This window comes from Miniopterus natalensis, chromosome X (genome assembly GCF_054644295.1).
Source record: "Miniopterus natalensis isolate mMinNat1 chromosome X, mMinNat1.hap1, whole genome shotgun sequence".
Classification (NCBI taxonomy): domain Eukaryota; kingdom Metazoa; phylum Chordata; class Mammalia; order Chiroptera; family Miniopteridae; genus Miniopterus; species Miniopterus natalensis.
Window position 1 is genome coordinate 14,312,642 of NC_142103.1, and position 12,993 is coordinate 14,325,634.

Genomic DNA, 12,993 nt, shown 5'->3' on the forward strand with positions numbered 1-12,993 from the left:
TTGATATTACTATAAATTTCCCCTGTGCTGCTTTAAGCTTCTCTAGCCTCTTTACGTTAGGATAGGTAATTTCCTTAGTATGATTTTTATGCTTTTCTGGGGATAGTCTTAAAGAACCTTCTATGTTTAGCTGTTGTGATCCCCCCCCCATTGAGATGTATATGAGCAGTAGAGCTTTAATATGGGTTTCTCTTTTATCTTTTTTTTTAATATCTTTATTGATTTCAGAGAGAGGAAAGGAGGGGGAGAGAAAAAGATAGAAACATCAATGATGTGAGAGTCATTGATCGGCTGTCTAGCCCGCAACCCAGGTCTGTGTCCTGACTGGGAATCGAACCCCAATCTCCTGGATCCTAGGTCGATGCTCAACCACTGAACCACGCCCGGCCGGGCTCTCTTTTATCTTTAATATGTCTATCTGATAACAGCAGCATTAGCTATGCAGGAGTAGTCTGTTATTTTTTGAAAAAATTTATTGGGGTGATACTGGTTAACAAAATTATACAAATTTCAGGTGCACAATTCTATAACATATCATCTGTACATTGGATTGTGTGTTAACCACCCTAAGTCAAGTTGGAGTAGTCTATTTCTTAAACAACTAGTACTCCATCTTTGAAAACTCTTGTCTTGCTGTTATTTCTGGTTTTTAAGTATCTTGAGTACTTTCAAGTAGACATAGCCAAAGTTCATAGCCCTTAAGAAAGTTGGGACAAAAGTCTGGTCTACAGTTAAGGTTATTTCATTCTGTAAATTGGGCATCAATGTATGGTTTAGTGTGGTTATGGAATCTGATCCTACACTTTATTGAAAATGAATAGCCCAAGAGAACTTAATGTGTATTTGGTTCTTACCTTCCCCTTTCCTTTGAGTCTTAAGTATATATATTTAGTTGCATAAGGAAAAAAAATATATATGTACACACTTTGGCAGCTGGATTGTCTTTGTCATAGCTTTCTCATAGTCCTACATCTCACTATCCCATATCTTAGCCACAGAAGCATATCTTGCATATCTCTTACAGATGTCAGTTTGTTCTTTAGAATTAAATTTCTTTCCTTTAGCCTCTGAAAACAGGTTAATTTTAGGGTTGCTATAGTGCCAGCAAACTAATTGCAATGATTGAACTGTGATCCTTACTAATGGAAAATGGCTCTAAAATTGGGCATGGGAGTGGGAAGTGCTGGTTTTCATGCAGAAATGAGGGGAGAATTTTGGGTCAGTTTCTCCAAATGCTACAGACATCAGTGCATAAGGAAAATAAGGATAGATTTTTGGTAATTATTTTCATCTTTAGAAAATCTTGAGTTATGGAACAACAGCTTGTAATTGTTTTTGTATTTTTTAGATTTTTGTTCTTTTGATAGTATTGATTTTTGCATATATCAGTGTTTGCTCTGGCACAAGCACAGCATTTAAAATTTTGGATGAAAAATTTACCATTTTAACAGTCTTGCTTTAGGTAGGTGTGAAGTAATCCAAATTCCAGTGGTTTCTAACATGAAACTTCATTGGAAAAATGGTCCTCATTTGTGCTTTTTAATATTTCCTGAGGTGCTTGTTTAGGTTTCTGGGTGTTTTTTTAATCAAGTTATTTCATGGTATACGTTTAACCCTTTGAGGTCGTATTAAATTTGGACATGGGTGTCGTACTGGTCGGAATTAATTTCCATTGAAAGAGCAGTGATACATAACATGCAAGATTATGAAGGATAAACAAGATTTATGAACTGATACATGAATGAATAGAGTTAAGGTTCGTACGGTTCCTTCCTGTGGTGGCTGAGAGCAGACATACGACCGGAACGGTAAAAAAGCTTTGTGGCTGAGAGTAGACAAACGACTGCAAAGGGTTAAACATTTTTTCCAACAGTTGTCTCCCATTTTTTATTTTCTGTATAGTATGAAACTTGAAGATTTTTTTTTGTCAACATAGTGGTGCTGAGGTTTTTGTAGTTTTTAAGTTTTACTTAAGAGTGTTATCCTGAAGCCATAATACTTGCTGGTGTGTTATTCTAGTATTTACTATGAATAATTATATTTTTAAAATTAGGAATTTCGTGAGGATATGCCTTCCATTCTTGCTGATGTATTCTGCATATTAGGTAGGTATTAATCCTTTATTGTACCTGTAAAAAGTGCTGTTTGGTAAATTAATGTCCTGTGTTAAATTGTTTCCTTTCAACCTAAGGATTTTACAAATATACAAATGTTTCTTAAAATCTAGACTATAAATATATTTTTAACTTTATAGAGAATATAATATTCTAAGTCAAATGTGAGTATAATCACTATTTATAAACTAGTTTTAGTTTATAACTCAAATAGTTTGAGTTTTTCAGGTTGTGTCTTTATATAAAATTGAGCTAAATTAAGTCATTTCAAGTAAATAAGCCAAGTTTTTTTAAGTTAGTCTGAGTTATTCCGATTTTATTATAATTAATCTTATTCAGTACATGTCAGAATCTCAAACTTAGGACACTCAAGAGATACTTACTTTGCTTTTGTACTTTTGATTCTTCTTAATTTTAGAAAGAGCAAGAAGAGCCAAAGTAATCAAAATTACTTTTGTGTTGAGGATGAGCAACCAGCTTTGGAAATAGTAACCTCTCTGTTTTTCCAGAGTAAATAAGAATTCATGCAAAATAAAAAAGGAATATATAGTTTTTCAAATTATAAGAGAAAGTTTATTTAGAAAGTTACAGAGGTAGTAGAGGTGAGCCAGCTGGGCTGCGTAGCCTCAGGAAACAAGCTACAGAAGCAAAAGACGGGCCCTTAAAATTTAGGAGAGGGAAAGGCAAAGGTTAAGTGTCTTGGGGGAAGAAGGTGGGGATGGGAAAGGTGCTCACCAAAAGGAATATTTCTTTTACAAAAGGTAATGTCCCTCCATGGGAAGCATGGATTTAAAAAATACTGTGTATTACTAATTTATTTCTCTAATTTTAGATCTAAATTAAAATAACTGAGCACAGTTTTCCCCATCAGTCTTAAGCTTTCTATAACTGATCCAATAGTAAATATTACCAGGCATTATAATATTCACTTTAAAATAAGACTTAACCTCTCTGAAACCTGGAATTTATAATGAGGGGCTGTGAACTGTACGAGACAACAGTGAGCATAAATACCCTTTAGTTACATGCATCCACATGAATAAATATAAAAGAATAATGTTAGGCAAGACAAGCAATTTACAGAAGATTATAAAATATAATTCCATTCACATAAAAGACAAAAAGGGGCAAATCGAGAGAAGACTATATAATTTAGACACACATGCATGTCAATTGGCAAACTGGCCCTATACACAGAGGGTATGGAGAGATCAAAGAGGCTGACTGCTCTAGATTGGTAGGCGGCAGGTTTAATAAGCAGCGAACTTACCTATAAGGCTTGTCTCCTACAGCTGCAAGACTGGTAGGTCTCCACATGTGCCTGCCAGAATCTTCAAGTTTATGTAGAGGCCCTAACTGGGTTTAGTCACATATACTGTATACTGCCCAGATGGTTTCAACAACATTTTGCTCTCTTAAAGCTGCCTCCTTGAAAATGTCCTCCACTATGGGAACAGTGGGGGCAACTTAAAAAAATAAGACTTAAGACTTAAGAGTTTGTTAAACTGGAATGAATTATTTTAGCTCATTAAGTCTAATTTCTAGAATTAGATAGGTTACTTAAATGTCTAGGTTACTTACATTTAAGACATTTAAGAGAGTCTGGAATTTGATCTTAACAAATCTAAATGCCTGGTGCTTGATCCTTCAGGATGTTTTAAGATTTCATAACAGCAGTAATGGAGAAACAGGTGAAAATGTATGGACTGTGAGTGAGAAATGAAAAGCTCAGAACATTTGATGGGGTGACCATATGCCCCAGTCTTGTTTTGATTTCCCTGGCATAATTATGAGTAGTGCCTTCTTTCAGTCTTAAAACTGCTCTGGTTTATACCAACAACAAAAAAACCCTTTTAAACTTAATTTTAAAAACAGGCACTATAGATATTACTTTATGTTACAAGTATATATAGCATGAAACAAGTTTCAGTTTAAAAATTGTTTTACTATAAATTTGTAAGACTGAAAATGATTTGTAGGTAACATTTCATGGAAGCTGTTATTTCTTGATAGTGTCAAGTATATTTTATTTTCTTTGAATATTCATCAATTATCAGCTTATTAGTAAGTTTTAATAATTTCTTTACTGATTTATTTTATTGGGATATATTTCCCTTCATAGGTATTTAGTAATATGAATTATTCTTACAAGTCATTGCTTTTTACTAGTGACATGAATTCATGGAGGTCGCTCTTGGGAAATTTCTTTTAGCCTATCCAGCCCATTATTACAAGCAAGATTTAGGACGGCAAACTTGGAAAGAGAATTTCCCTCACCTGCCCCCTCACTCACGTACCCCCACCCTTGGCAGAAAAAATCCAAGGGTGACCCCAGATCAAGGTAGGGAATAGGAGTAAGAACATGAGCTTCTCTAATGATGATGATGATGACGATGATGATGATGATGATGAAAATAGTAATAATAACATAGGTGCCATTTTTGGAGCACCTTCTATGTTCTAGTCATTGTGTTACACATTTAATTTCATTTTAATCCTCACAGTAACTTGTGTATGGTAGATGTAGAGCTCATAAAATTGAAGCTCAGAGAAGTGATTTTATTTTTTTTTTAAGGCCATGCAACCAGTAAGGCAGGGTTTGGACCTGGATCTTTTTGGTTCTAGAGCCCATGATCTTTTTAATACATTATGTTGTTTTTCTAATATTTTAACAGTTATATGACAAATGAGTGCTGTACTTTCCTGGTTAAGATATCAGTTTTCTTTAAAAACCAATTATGTAAGGGTGAGGGGACTTGAGATCTCTGTTAACCTGAAAGGGGGAGAGGTATCTGATGGTTGATGATACTGGGACCTAGAGTTGGAAAAGGCTGAGGGCTTTTTAGTAAAACCATAGGGGGATATGAAAGACATAGTTCAAAAAAGAAAAAAAAAAACTCAGCTAAGAAATTTACTGAGGTCCTAGTAAATATTTGCTAACATGGTTAGAACCCAAAGAGTGGTATCTTTTAATTTTTTTTTTAATTTTTAGAGGGAGAGGAAGGGAGAGGGATACAGAGATAGAAACATCAGTGAGAGAGACATCAGTTGACTGCCCCCTGCACACCCCCTACTGGGGATCAAGCCCATAAACCTGGCAAGTGTCCTGACTGGGAATCAAACCAGTGACCTCTTGGTTCATGGATCAATGCTCAACCACTGAACCACACAGGCTGGGCCAAAGAGTGGTATCTTAAGTCAGATGGTTAAGAGGAGACCAGACTTGACTTGAAGAAGATTGACCTGCTACCCAGGTTCTCTGATCTTAGGAACCTTGGGAGTAGATCTTAGGGACTTAACAGCCTTGGATAGTAGGTAGATATTGGTTAAAAGAATGGGTCCAGTTTAGTCCTGACCTCTCACAATCAGTATCTTTGAAGTTCTAGGCTGAGGAGAGACCACATGACCAGATAACAGGGAAACAACTAAGAGTTCCTGGAAGTTGGGGGATATGGATGAGATACCCATGGATTAAAAGTCTTATTAAGAGATTGAGATTATACTGCAATTTACATTGCATAAATGTGCTTAGCTGAAGTGGCCAAAATATTGGTAAATGGCACTGTCCAAGAAGGGAGAATGGAGAAGGGGCAGGAAAATGTAGAACTATTTGATGATAAATCCCCTTCTCTCTTAATTCTCAGTGATGGCAATAGAAAGTAAACTGAAGCAAAGCAGTGGTAGGATATTTGTTTGGGGAGACCCTAGAACTCTTAGAGGACAATTTTTATTATATTACTAAAATTCGTGCCTCTTTCTATAGTACATTCTAAATTATGAGTTGACTTTAAAAATAGAATATTAGTATGCAATCAGCTAAAGCAATGATCGTGAGGTCAGCATTATAGTCTTGCCAGTCCTGGTTGAAATTTTTGATGCTTGGCATTTAGAGCTAATTGTTTTGTTTCCTATACTTCAGATTTGAAAATTGTTGGAGAAATTTTCTGAATAATTTACTGAAACTCAAGGAGGTCTCAGTTTTTATAAATATTTCAGTGGGAAAAAAATCTTGAATAAATTTTTGTTTGCTAAGTAGACTTGTAATTCAAACTAAGATGTTAAAAATATCTTTTAATACTCTCTTTATAAAAAGAATTTATCTTTGTTGTTGAAAGTATTATAAATGTCCCCCTTTTCTCCGCATTACCCCCCCCCCAGGCCTTCACCACACTATTGTCTGTGTCTTTGGGTTATGCATATATGCATATAAGTTCTTTTGGTTAGAACATGGTACATGGTACCCAGGTCAAAGATTTGATCTTCATGAGTAATATGATCTTTAGTATTAGAAGAGATCTTTGTTGTCACCCAGTTCAACTTTCTACCTAAGGAAAGAATCTTTTCTTTAGCATCTCTAACACGTGGTCATTTAAACTTTGCTTAAATATTTTGGATCTCTTACATTAAATAAAATATATTATTTTAAAAAACTTTGCTTGAATATTTCCATTTCTGAAAATAGTATTATTTTGAAACTGTTGCTTCCAGTGCCACAGCACATAATTCCTGTGTAATCCACTTACCATTTTATTAATATGCCATTGGTCGCAGGGTCAGTTTCCAGTATCAGGAGAAATTAATGCTAAGCAATCATATGCGTTGAAGGACAGCTCATACTTAACATAGTTAAAATTTTCCCCCAAATTCAGAATGAGGCATTTTAAAATAAGCTAGTTTTAAAGAAAATAAGTATCTTACTATAGTGCTGGAGAGAGTCTAGCAAAAGCAATCAAACTTTCATCTTTTTTTTCCTTCATCATTTTAGATATTGAAACAAATTGTTTAGAAGAAAAAAGCAAGAGAGACTATTTTACACAATTGGTATTAGCGTGTTTGGTAAGTTTTAAAAAAATATATTCCCTTTCTAAATTTTACATTGAACAGTTATAATCACAGTTAATCATGTTAATGGAGAAGGATATTGACATTCATTTGACTATTCATTATAAGGTGAGATTTGGGTTTTGAAATGGAATGCTTTGTAAAATTAGACATGCCAATTATGACTGTGAAATAGGCATGCTACCATATCACTTAAACTATCTATATATATAAGACCTTTGGTGATATTCCTGACCTAGTAAGTTTCTAACTGAGTAAAAGGTAAGCATCTGTCAAGTGAGTAGAAATGATGTGGACAGCTTTTAAACAAAACAGTTTTTCATAAACTCTTCATTAGGCAAGGAGAAAAAGAATGGAGATAGTTTAAAAACAATAAATTGTAGAACTTGTTATAATCATTGTCTTAGTAAACCATTTTATGTTCATAAATTTAGAACCGAGGGAGAAATGCCATTACTGAGACCTGGAAGGATCTTTGTCTTTGCTGTACTAAAATTATTTTACTTAACAAATAGAAACCAAAGAAGGCTTAAGTGCTGCATTATCTTAAAGGAAATCTAGTTCACAGACTCAATTTTAATTGGAATTTCATCTGTAGTTTTTGTCATTTGTGGACAGCATGCATATACTTTCTTAGCAAGTTTTTAAAAAAAGAGCTATATGTTGTATTTTTCAATATTTGAGAGTCATTTTTGTTGAAGTTCTAAATTTTGTTATAAATTATAAGTTGATATCTATAATGTGATTTTAATATTTTTATAAATTATTTTGAGTATATTTAAGATTGTGGATGCATAATTGGAATGCTGAATAATAAATGGCCTTTAATATTTTTAAATACAGTATTTAGTTTCAGACACAGTTCTAAAGGAACGCCTGGATCCAGACACATTGGAATCATTAGGGCTTATCAAACAATCACAGCAATTCAATCAAAAGTCAGTTAAAATCAAGACAAAACTATTGTAAGTACATATGTATTTTTATGTTGCAGGTCAAGTACCTGAGTATGTGTTTTAATTCTCATTTTGAATACTAGAAGTTTCTGTTTTTAAATTAAATTTATTGGGTTGACATTGGTTATTAGGATCATATAGATTAAGAGTACATTTCTATGATACATGATCTGTATATTGCATTGTGTGTCCACCATCCAAAGTCAAATCATCTTTCATCACCAACTTTCTAAAGGCAGTTTGAAGATTTTATTTTGTTGCTGTTATCATGTGTCTTGTGTTTTGAGTCAGCAGTGAACATTATCCGTGTGAAGCCAGTGTTAATTTTGTTCATATTAGAATTTAAAATAATATTCAGTGGTTTCATTATTACCAATAAAATACGTTACAATTATGGCTGTGCTCTAGGGTGTATTCTTGGTCAATGATGGAAATAGTGGTACTGTATTTTATTGTTCCTTGGGATTAGCAGTGTCCTTTCCTTGTGGTACTGGTTTTCCCTGTGTAATTAACATTGGAGTATCTCTTATGAGCAACTGTAATTTTCTATCCTAAAAGATAAAGAGGTAAACTTTCAACAACTGTTCTTGTGATTGTTAATATGTAAGAGAGATAAGAAAATTCAATAACAATACATTACTTTTATGCAAGCTTGTTAATTGAAATTAATTTTATCCCCTTTATGATGTTTATCTAATTTCAGTTATAAGCAGCAAAAATTCAATTTGTTAAGAGAAGAGAATGAAGGTTATGCCAAGCTGATTGCTGAATTGGGGCAAGATTTATCGGGAAATATTACTAGTGATTTAATCTTAGAAAATATCAAATCTTTAATAGGTAAGACATTTCTATATGTAGTATGTGTTACTAAGATAAGGTTTTTATTTTTTATTTTTGTTAATCCTCGTCTGAGGGGGGAGAGAGAGTGAGAGAGAGAGAGAAATAGAGAGAGGGAAAGAGAGAGAAAGAGAGAGAGCGAGAGAAAGAGAAAGATGTGAGAGAGACACATCAATTGGTTTCCTCCTGCATGCACTGGGCCCGAGGCCTGGGGATTGAACCTGCAACCCAGATACGTGTCCTTGACCTGGAATCGAGCCCATGACCCTTCAGTGCGTGGGCCAACGCTCTAACCAACGAGCCGCACTGGCCAGGGCAAGATAACATTTTTTAACTGTGGAGAATATCCATAAAGAAGAAATGAGTGCACTCTCTATAGGTTTTTTTAAATTAAGAAATGAGAGAAGTGTCCAACTTGTACTTTAAGATTTTATCAGTAGTAATGAAATTTCGGATGACATTTATGAGAAGTTTTTTTTGTTAGTTACCTGGTGTTTGTATTAGGTTGTGCTCTTTAGTATTTCTATTTAAAAAGAAAATGTTTTTATTGATTTTAGAGAGAGGAATGGAGAGGGAGAGAGATAGAAACATCAGTGATGAAAGATAATTGTTGATTGGCTGTCTTCTGCACCCATCAAGCCTGTAACCCGGGCATGTGCCCTGACCGGGAATCAAACTGGTGACCTCTTGGTGCATGAGAAGATGCTCAGCCTACTGAGCCATACCCACCGGGCTCTATTTTTAATTTTAAGTATTTCTAAATAATCTTAGAGGGGGCAGAAAATAAGTAAGCTAATGTGAAACTACAATAAAATCTTTGGTGTGAACTCTTAAAACTTGAACATGTTTAGTTCTTTTGAACTTGATTTAAAAAATACCTTTACAAGTGACTTTGATACCCATCTTATTTTATATTTACAACAGTCTGTTAAAGTAAGTGCAGCAGATGCTGTAAAAGTGTAACAGATAGGAAAGTGTTATTCTCCCTACCTTTTAAATAGAATTTATTCTTTTTATTTGCATTGAGCATTTGAAGGAAATAGTTGGCTTCTATAGAAAGAGCAGTGAATGGTAGAAAAATAGGATAATCCTGAATTTTCAAGAATGGAAATAATTTTTGCTATTATTTTTTAGGTGTTCTGTTTTAGGGAAGATTTTGCAACATCTAGATGTCTTAGATTTTGAGACCTGTCAGAGAAGTTACATTCCCTGCTTTGCTGGTTATATTTTAGGGGGTGCTTATGCTCAACTTCTCAGTTCTTTCTCTGTTTTTGAAATTTATGTATGACTAAGAGAGAGGAGGTATCCCAATCCTTATCCCCTTCCTCCAATGGTATGTGTAGGGTCTCAGCTTTGGCTTTTGGTGATCAACAGGTATAGAAGGTAAGGAGCTTCTAGTTTAAATTTACCGTTTTCTTTGAAATAAGTCTATTTCTGGCAGCTGATTTACTCTCTTTGCTACTTCTCCCCAGTGTCAGTTTAATAGCAAGACTGGCAGCCCTGTAGGTAAGACTTGCTTACCTGTGTGGCAGTGACCCATTTTATAAAATCCTGTAGAGTTTCGTTTCTATTCTTTCCAGGGTAGGCTCTTCATTTTTTCCTGCAGCATTTTGATCTAGCTTGAGATGCTTATCAGTATTGCTTTGCTATAGCTTTGTCTTTCCTTGTATCCTGCCATGTACTTTCTTAAGATGGTATTCCTACATAAAAATTCTGTCCTGTGTAAGCTCCTCAGTTGTTGTTGTTTAAATATGTTTTAAAAATTGATTTCAAAGAGAGGAAGGGAGAAGGAGAGAGAGAGAGAGAAACATCAATAATGAGAGAGTCATTGATCGGCTGCCTCCTGCACCCCCCCCCCCCCACTGGGGATTGAGCCCAAAACCTGGGCTTGTGCCCTGACCAGGAATCGAAGTGTGACCTCCTGGTTCATAGGTCGATGCTCAACCACTGAGCCATGGTGGCTGGGCAGTTGTTTTTGTTTTTATTTATCTGCCTATTCATTGACATCTCTTGTCTGTCCTTGTTTCTTCTATTTTTTGTCCTTGTGAGTCTATACCTTTTTAGTTCTTTGTTGTTTTGGGAACATTTTAAGGAGTGATTTTCTTCAATGTGTGTTTTTATCCAACCAGGAAAATGTACCCTACTTTCTTTTCTTGAACTTTCCCCTTATAGAAAATGGGTTATGTTACTGTCTCTAAAGAACAATGTGGCAGTCACAGCTGCAAGCCCACGACACACATGGATATTCCATGAGTATAAACAATTTGATTTCTTAGGTTAAACTTCTGTTCTAGTCCATCAAATGTGCTATGAAGCACGCTAGTCCAGAAGCACCCAAATGTTGCCTTGTCAGTGTAGCCTTTGTTGGAAACCCCTCTCAACACTCCTTATCATTCAGTAATTTTCTTCTGAGCATTTAACCACCGTATAATGTGCAGTGTATTTTATTCTTGACCCCCACTGAAATGTAAGCTCCATAAGGACATGGGTTATTGTGTTTTGTTTAGTACCTCTAACCTCATTGCCTGGTACATAGATGATGAGTAAATACTTGTTGAAAATGAATGAATCTTTCTTCCTTTCTGGTAGAGTTTATGGTGATTCTTAGCCTCTTTCCCCTGACATGGAGGATTTTAGAAAGTTCATATTCCTGGATCAGTGTTTCTGTCTCGCTATCCGACTCCCTCATCTCCCCTTTTCTAAGAAAGGAATTTTTCATTGACATGAAAATTGAGGTTAAGAATTCTAATTCCAGTGAGCATTAGAATTTATTGAATCCCCCTTCAATGCAGATTCCATGCAGACCTTGTCTCATCTGGCCAGAGCAGTTTACTGACACAGCATTCTATTTTCATGGCATTTTTTAATGTGTCCCCTTGTTTATTCCCATTGTTTTCTCTTTAGGAACAATTTAGACAGATAACACTTCGTACAAATCTATCTCAGGTGTGATCTCTTTCACCAGCCATTGGCAGAACGGATATCTAGTTTGGGAGGTATGCATTTTAGTTACATTTACATTTCAGGGTACTTGGTTGAATCAGGATAAATCCTTATTTATCATTCTATAATTAGAAGATAGTAATTTTTCTCTCTAAATGATTCTGGTGCATCAAAATGTTTATGTATTGCCCGGTCCGCATGGCTCAGTGGTTAAGCGTCTACCTATGAACCAGGAGATCGTGGTTCGATTCCTGGTCAGGGCACATGCCCAGGTTGTGGGCTCAGTCCCCAGTGGGGGGTGTGCAGGAGGCAGCCGATTAGTGACTCTCTCATCATGGGTGTTTCTATCTCTCTTTCCCTCTCCCTTCCTCTCTCTGAAATAAATGAAAAGACATATTTAAAAAAAAAAGTTTATATCTTATATGCAATAAACAATGTTTATACCCTGTCAGTCTGGGCTATTGACTACATGAGTAAATATGGAAGTAGAACCATTATGAGTCTTCATGGTGGCTGTGATCTCAAGTCTGACACTAAATTTGCAAAACTTATTAAGTAGGAATTGGTAGTGATTAGTTTAGGCTCTTGAGCTGCCAAATCATAGATCTGCCACACAAATGATTCCTGCATCAAGATGACAAAAAGCATCTTTCAGAAATTAGAGGAAAGGATGTTACTGATGGAGCCCTTTGATTGCTGAACTAAACTATAAGCACTCTATTCTTCTGAATGCCTAGGTGTTCTTTCCTTTCCTTCTAAATTAGTGGTCAGCAAAATTTTTCTCTAAAGGGTGAGCTAGTAAATATTTTTCGTTTTATAGGCCATGTGGTTTTTGTTGCAGTTACATAACTCTGCCACTGTAGTGTAAAAGCAGTCATAGGCAATACGTAAATAAATTAGTGAGTCTGTGTTCTAGGGAAACTTTATTTACAAAAACCTAATGGATTTGACCCATAGTCTATAGTATGCTGATTCCTTCTCTAAATCAAAAGTGCTGGCTAAAAATTAGTCATGGAGCTAGCTTACTTGAGTTTAGTTTTGGAGAGTCAAAATAGCTCTTCCTGTTTTTTGGGTTTAGTGATCTAGGATCTTTTTGGCTTAGAATCTAACCTTTTTCTTCTTATCCAGAATCAGAGCCCACTTTACTATCCCCCTTCCCCCAGGATTTCATTTGTTGCCTGTTGTCTAAGGTGGTAAATTTGACTGGGGATGGGGAAGTATAGGGTGAGAGCCTCTGCCCCTTCAGTCTCACACACCCTCTTGGTTGCTTGTCAAGTGACCACAGAAACATTAAAAACAAA

At 35.4% G+C, this 12,993-nt stretch overlaps 1 protein-coding gene across 7 annotated transcripts in view; it reads left to right on the forward strand.

The window, feature by feature from the left end:
* The window catches only part of THOC2 (THO complex subunit 2), a 100,557-nt gene that overhangs the window by 17,287 nt on the left and 70,277 nt on the right, over positions 1–12,993 (forward strand). For 6 of the 7 annotated variants that reach the window (XM_016197063.2, XM_016197064.2, XM_087813680.1 and 3 more), the window contains exons 4-7: positions 2,054–2,105; positions 6,880–6,950; positions 7,800–7,921; positions 8,616–8,749. In XM_016197063.2, the coding sequence (XP_016052549.2) occupies positions 2,054–2,105; positions 6,880–6,950; positions 7,800–7,921; positions 8,616–8,749 (379 nt within the window). Of the gene's footprint in view, positions 1–2,053; positions 2,106–4,326; positions 4,456–6,879; positions 6,951–7,799; positions 7,922–8,615; positions 8,750–12,993 lie in introns of all 7 variants that reach the window. The other variant, XM_087813682.1, reaches the window with a different exon arrangement.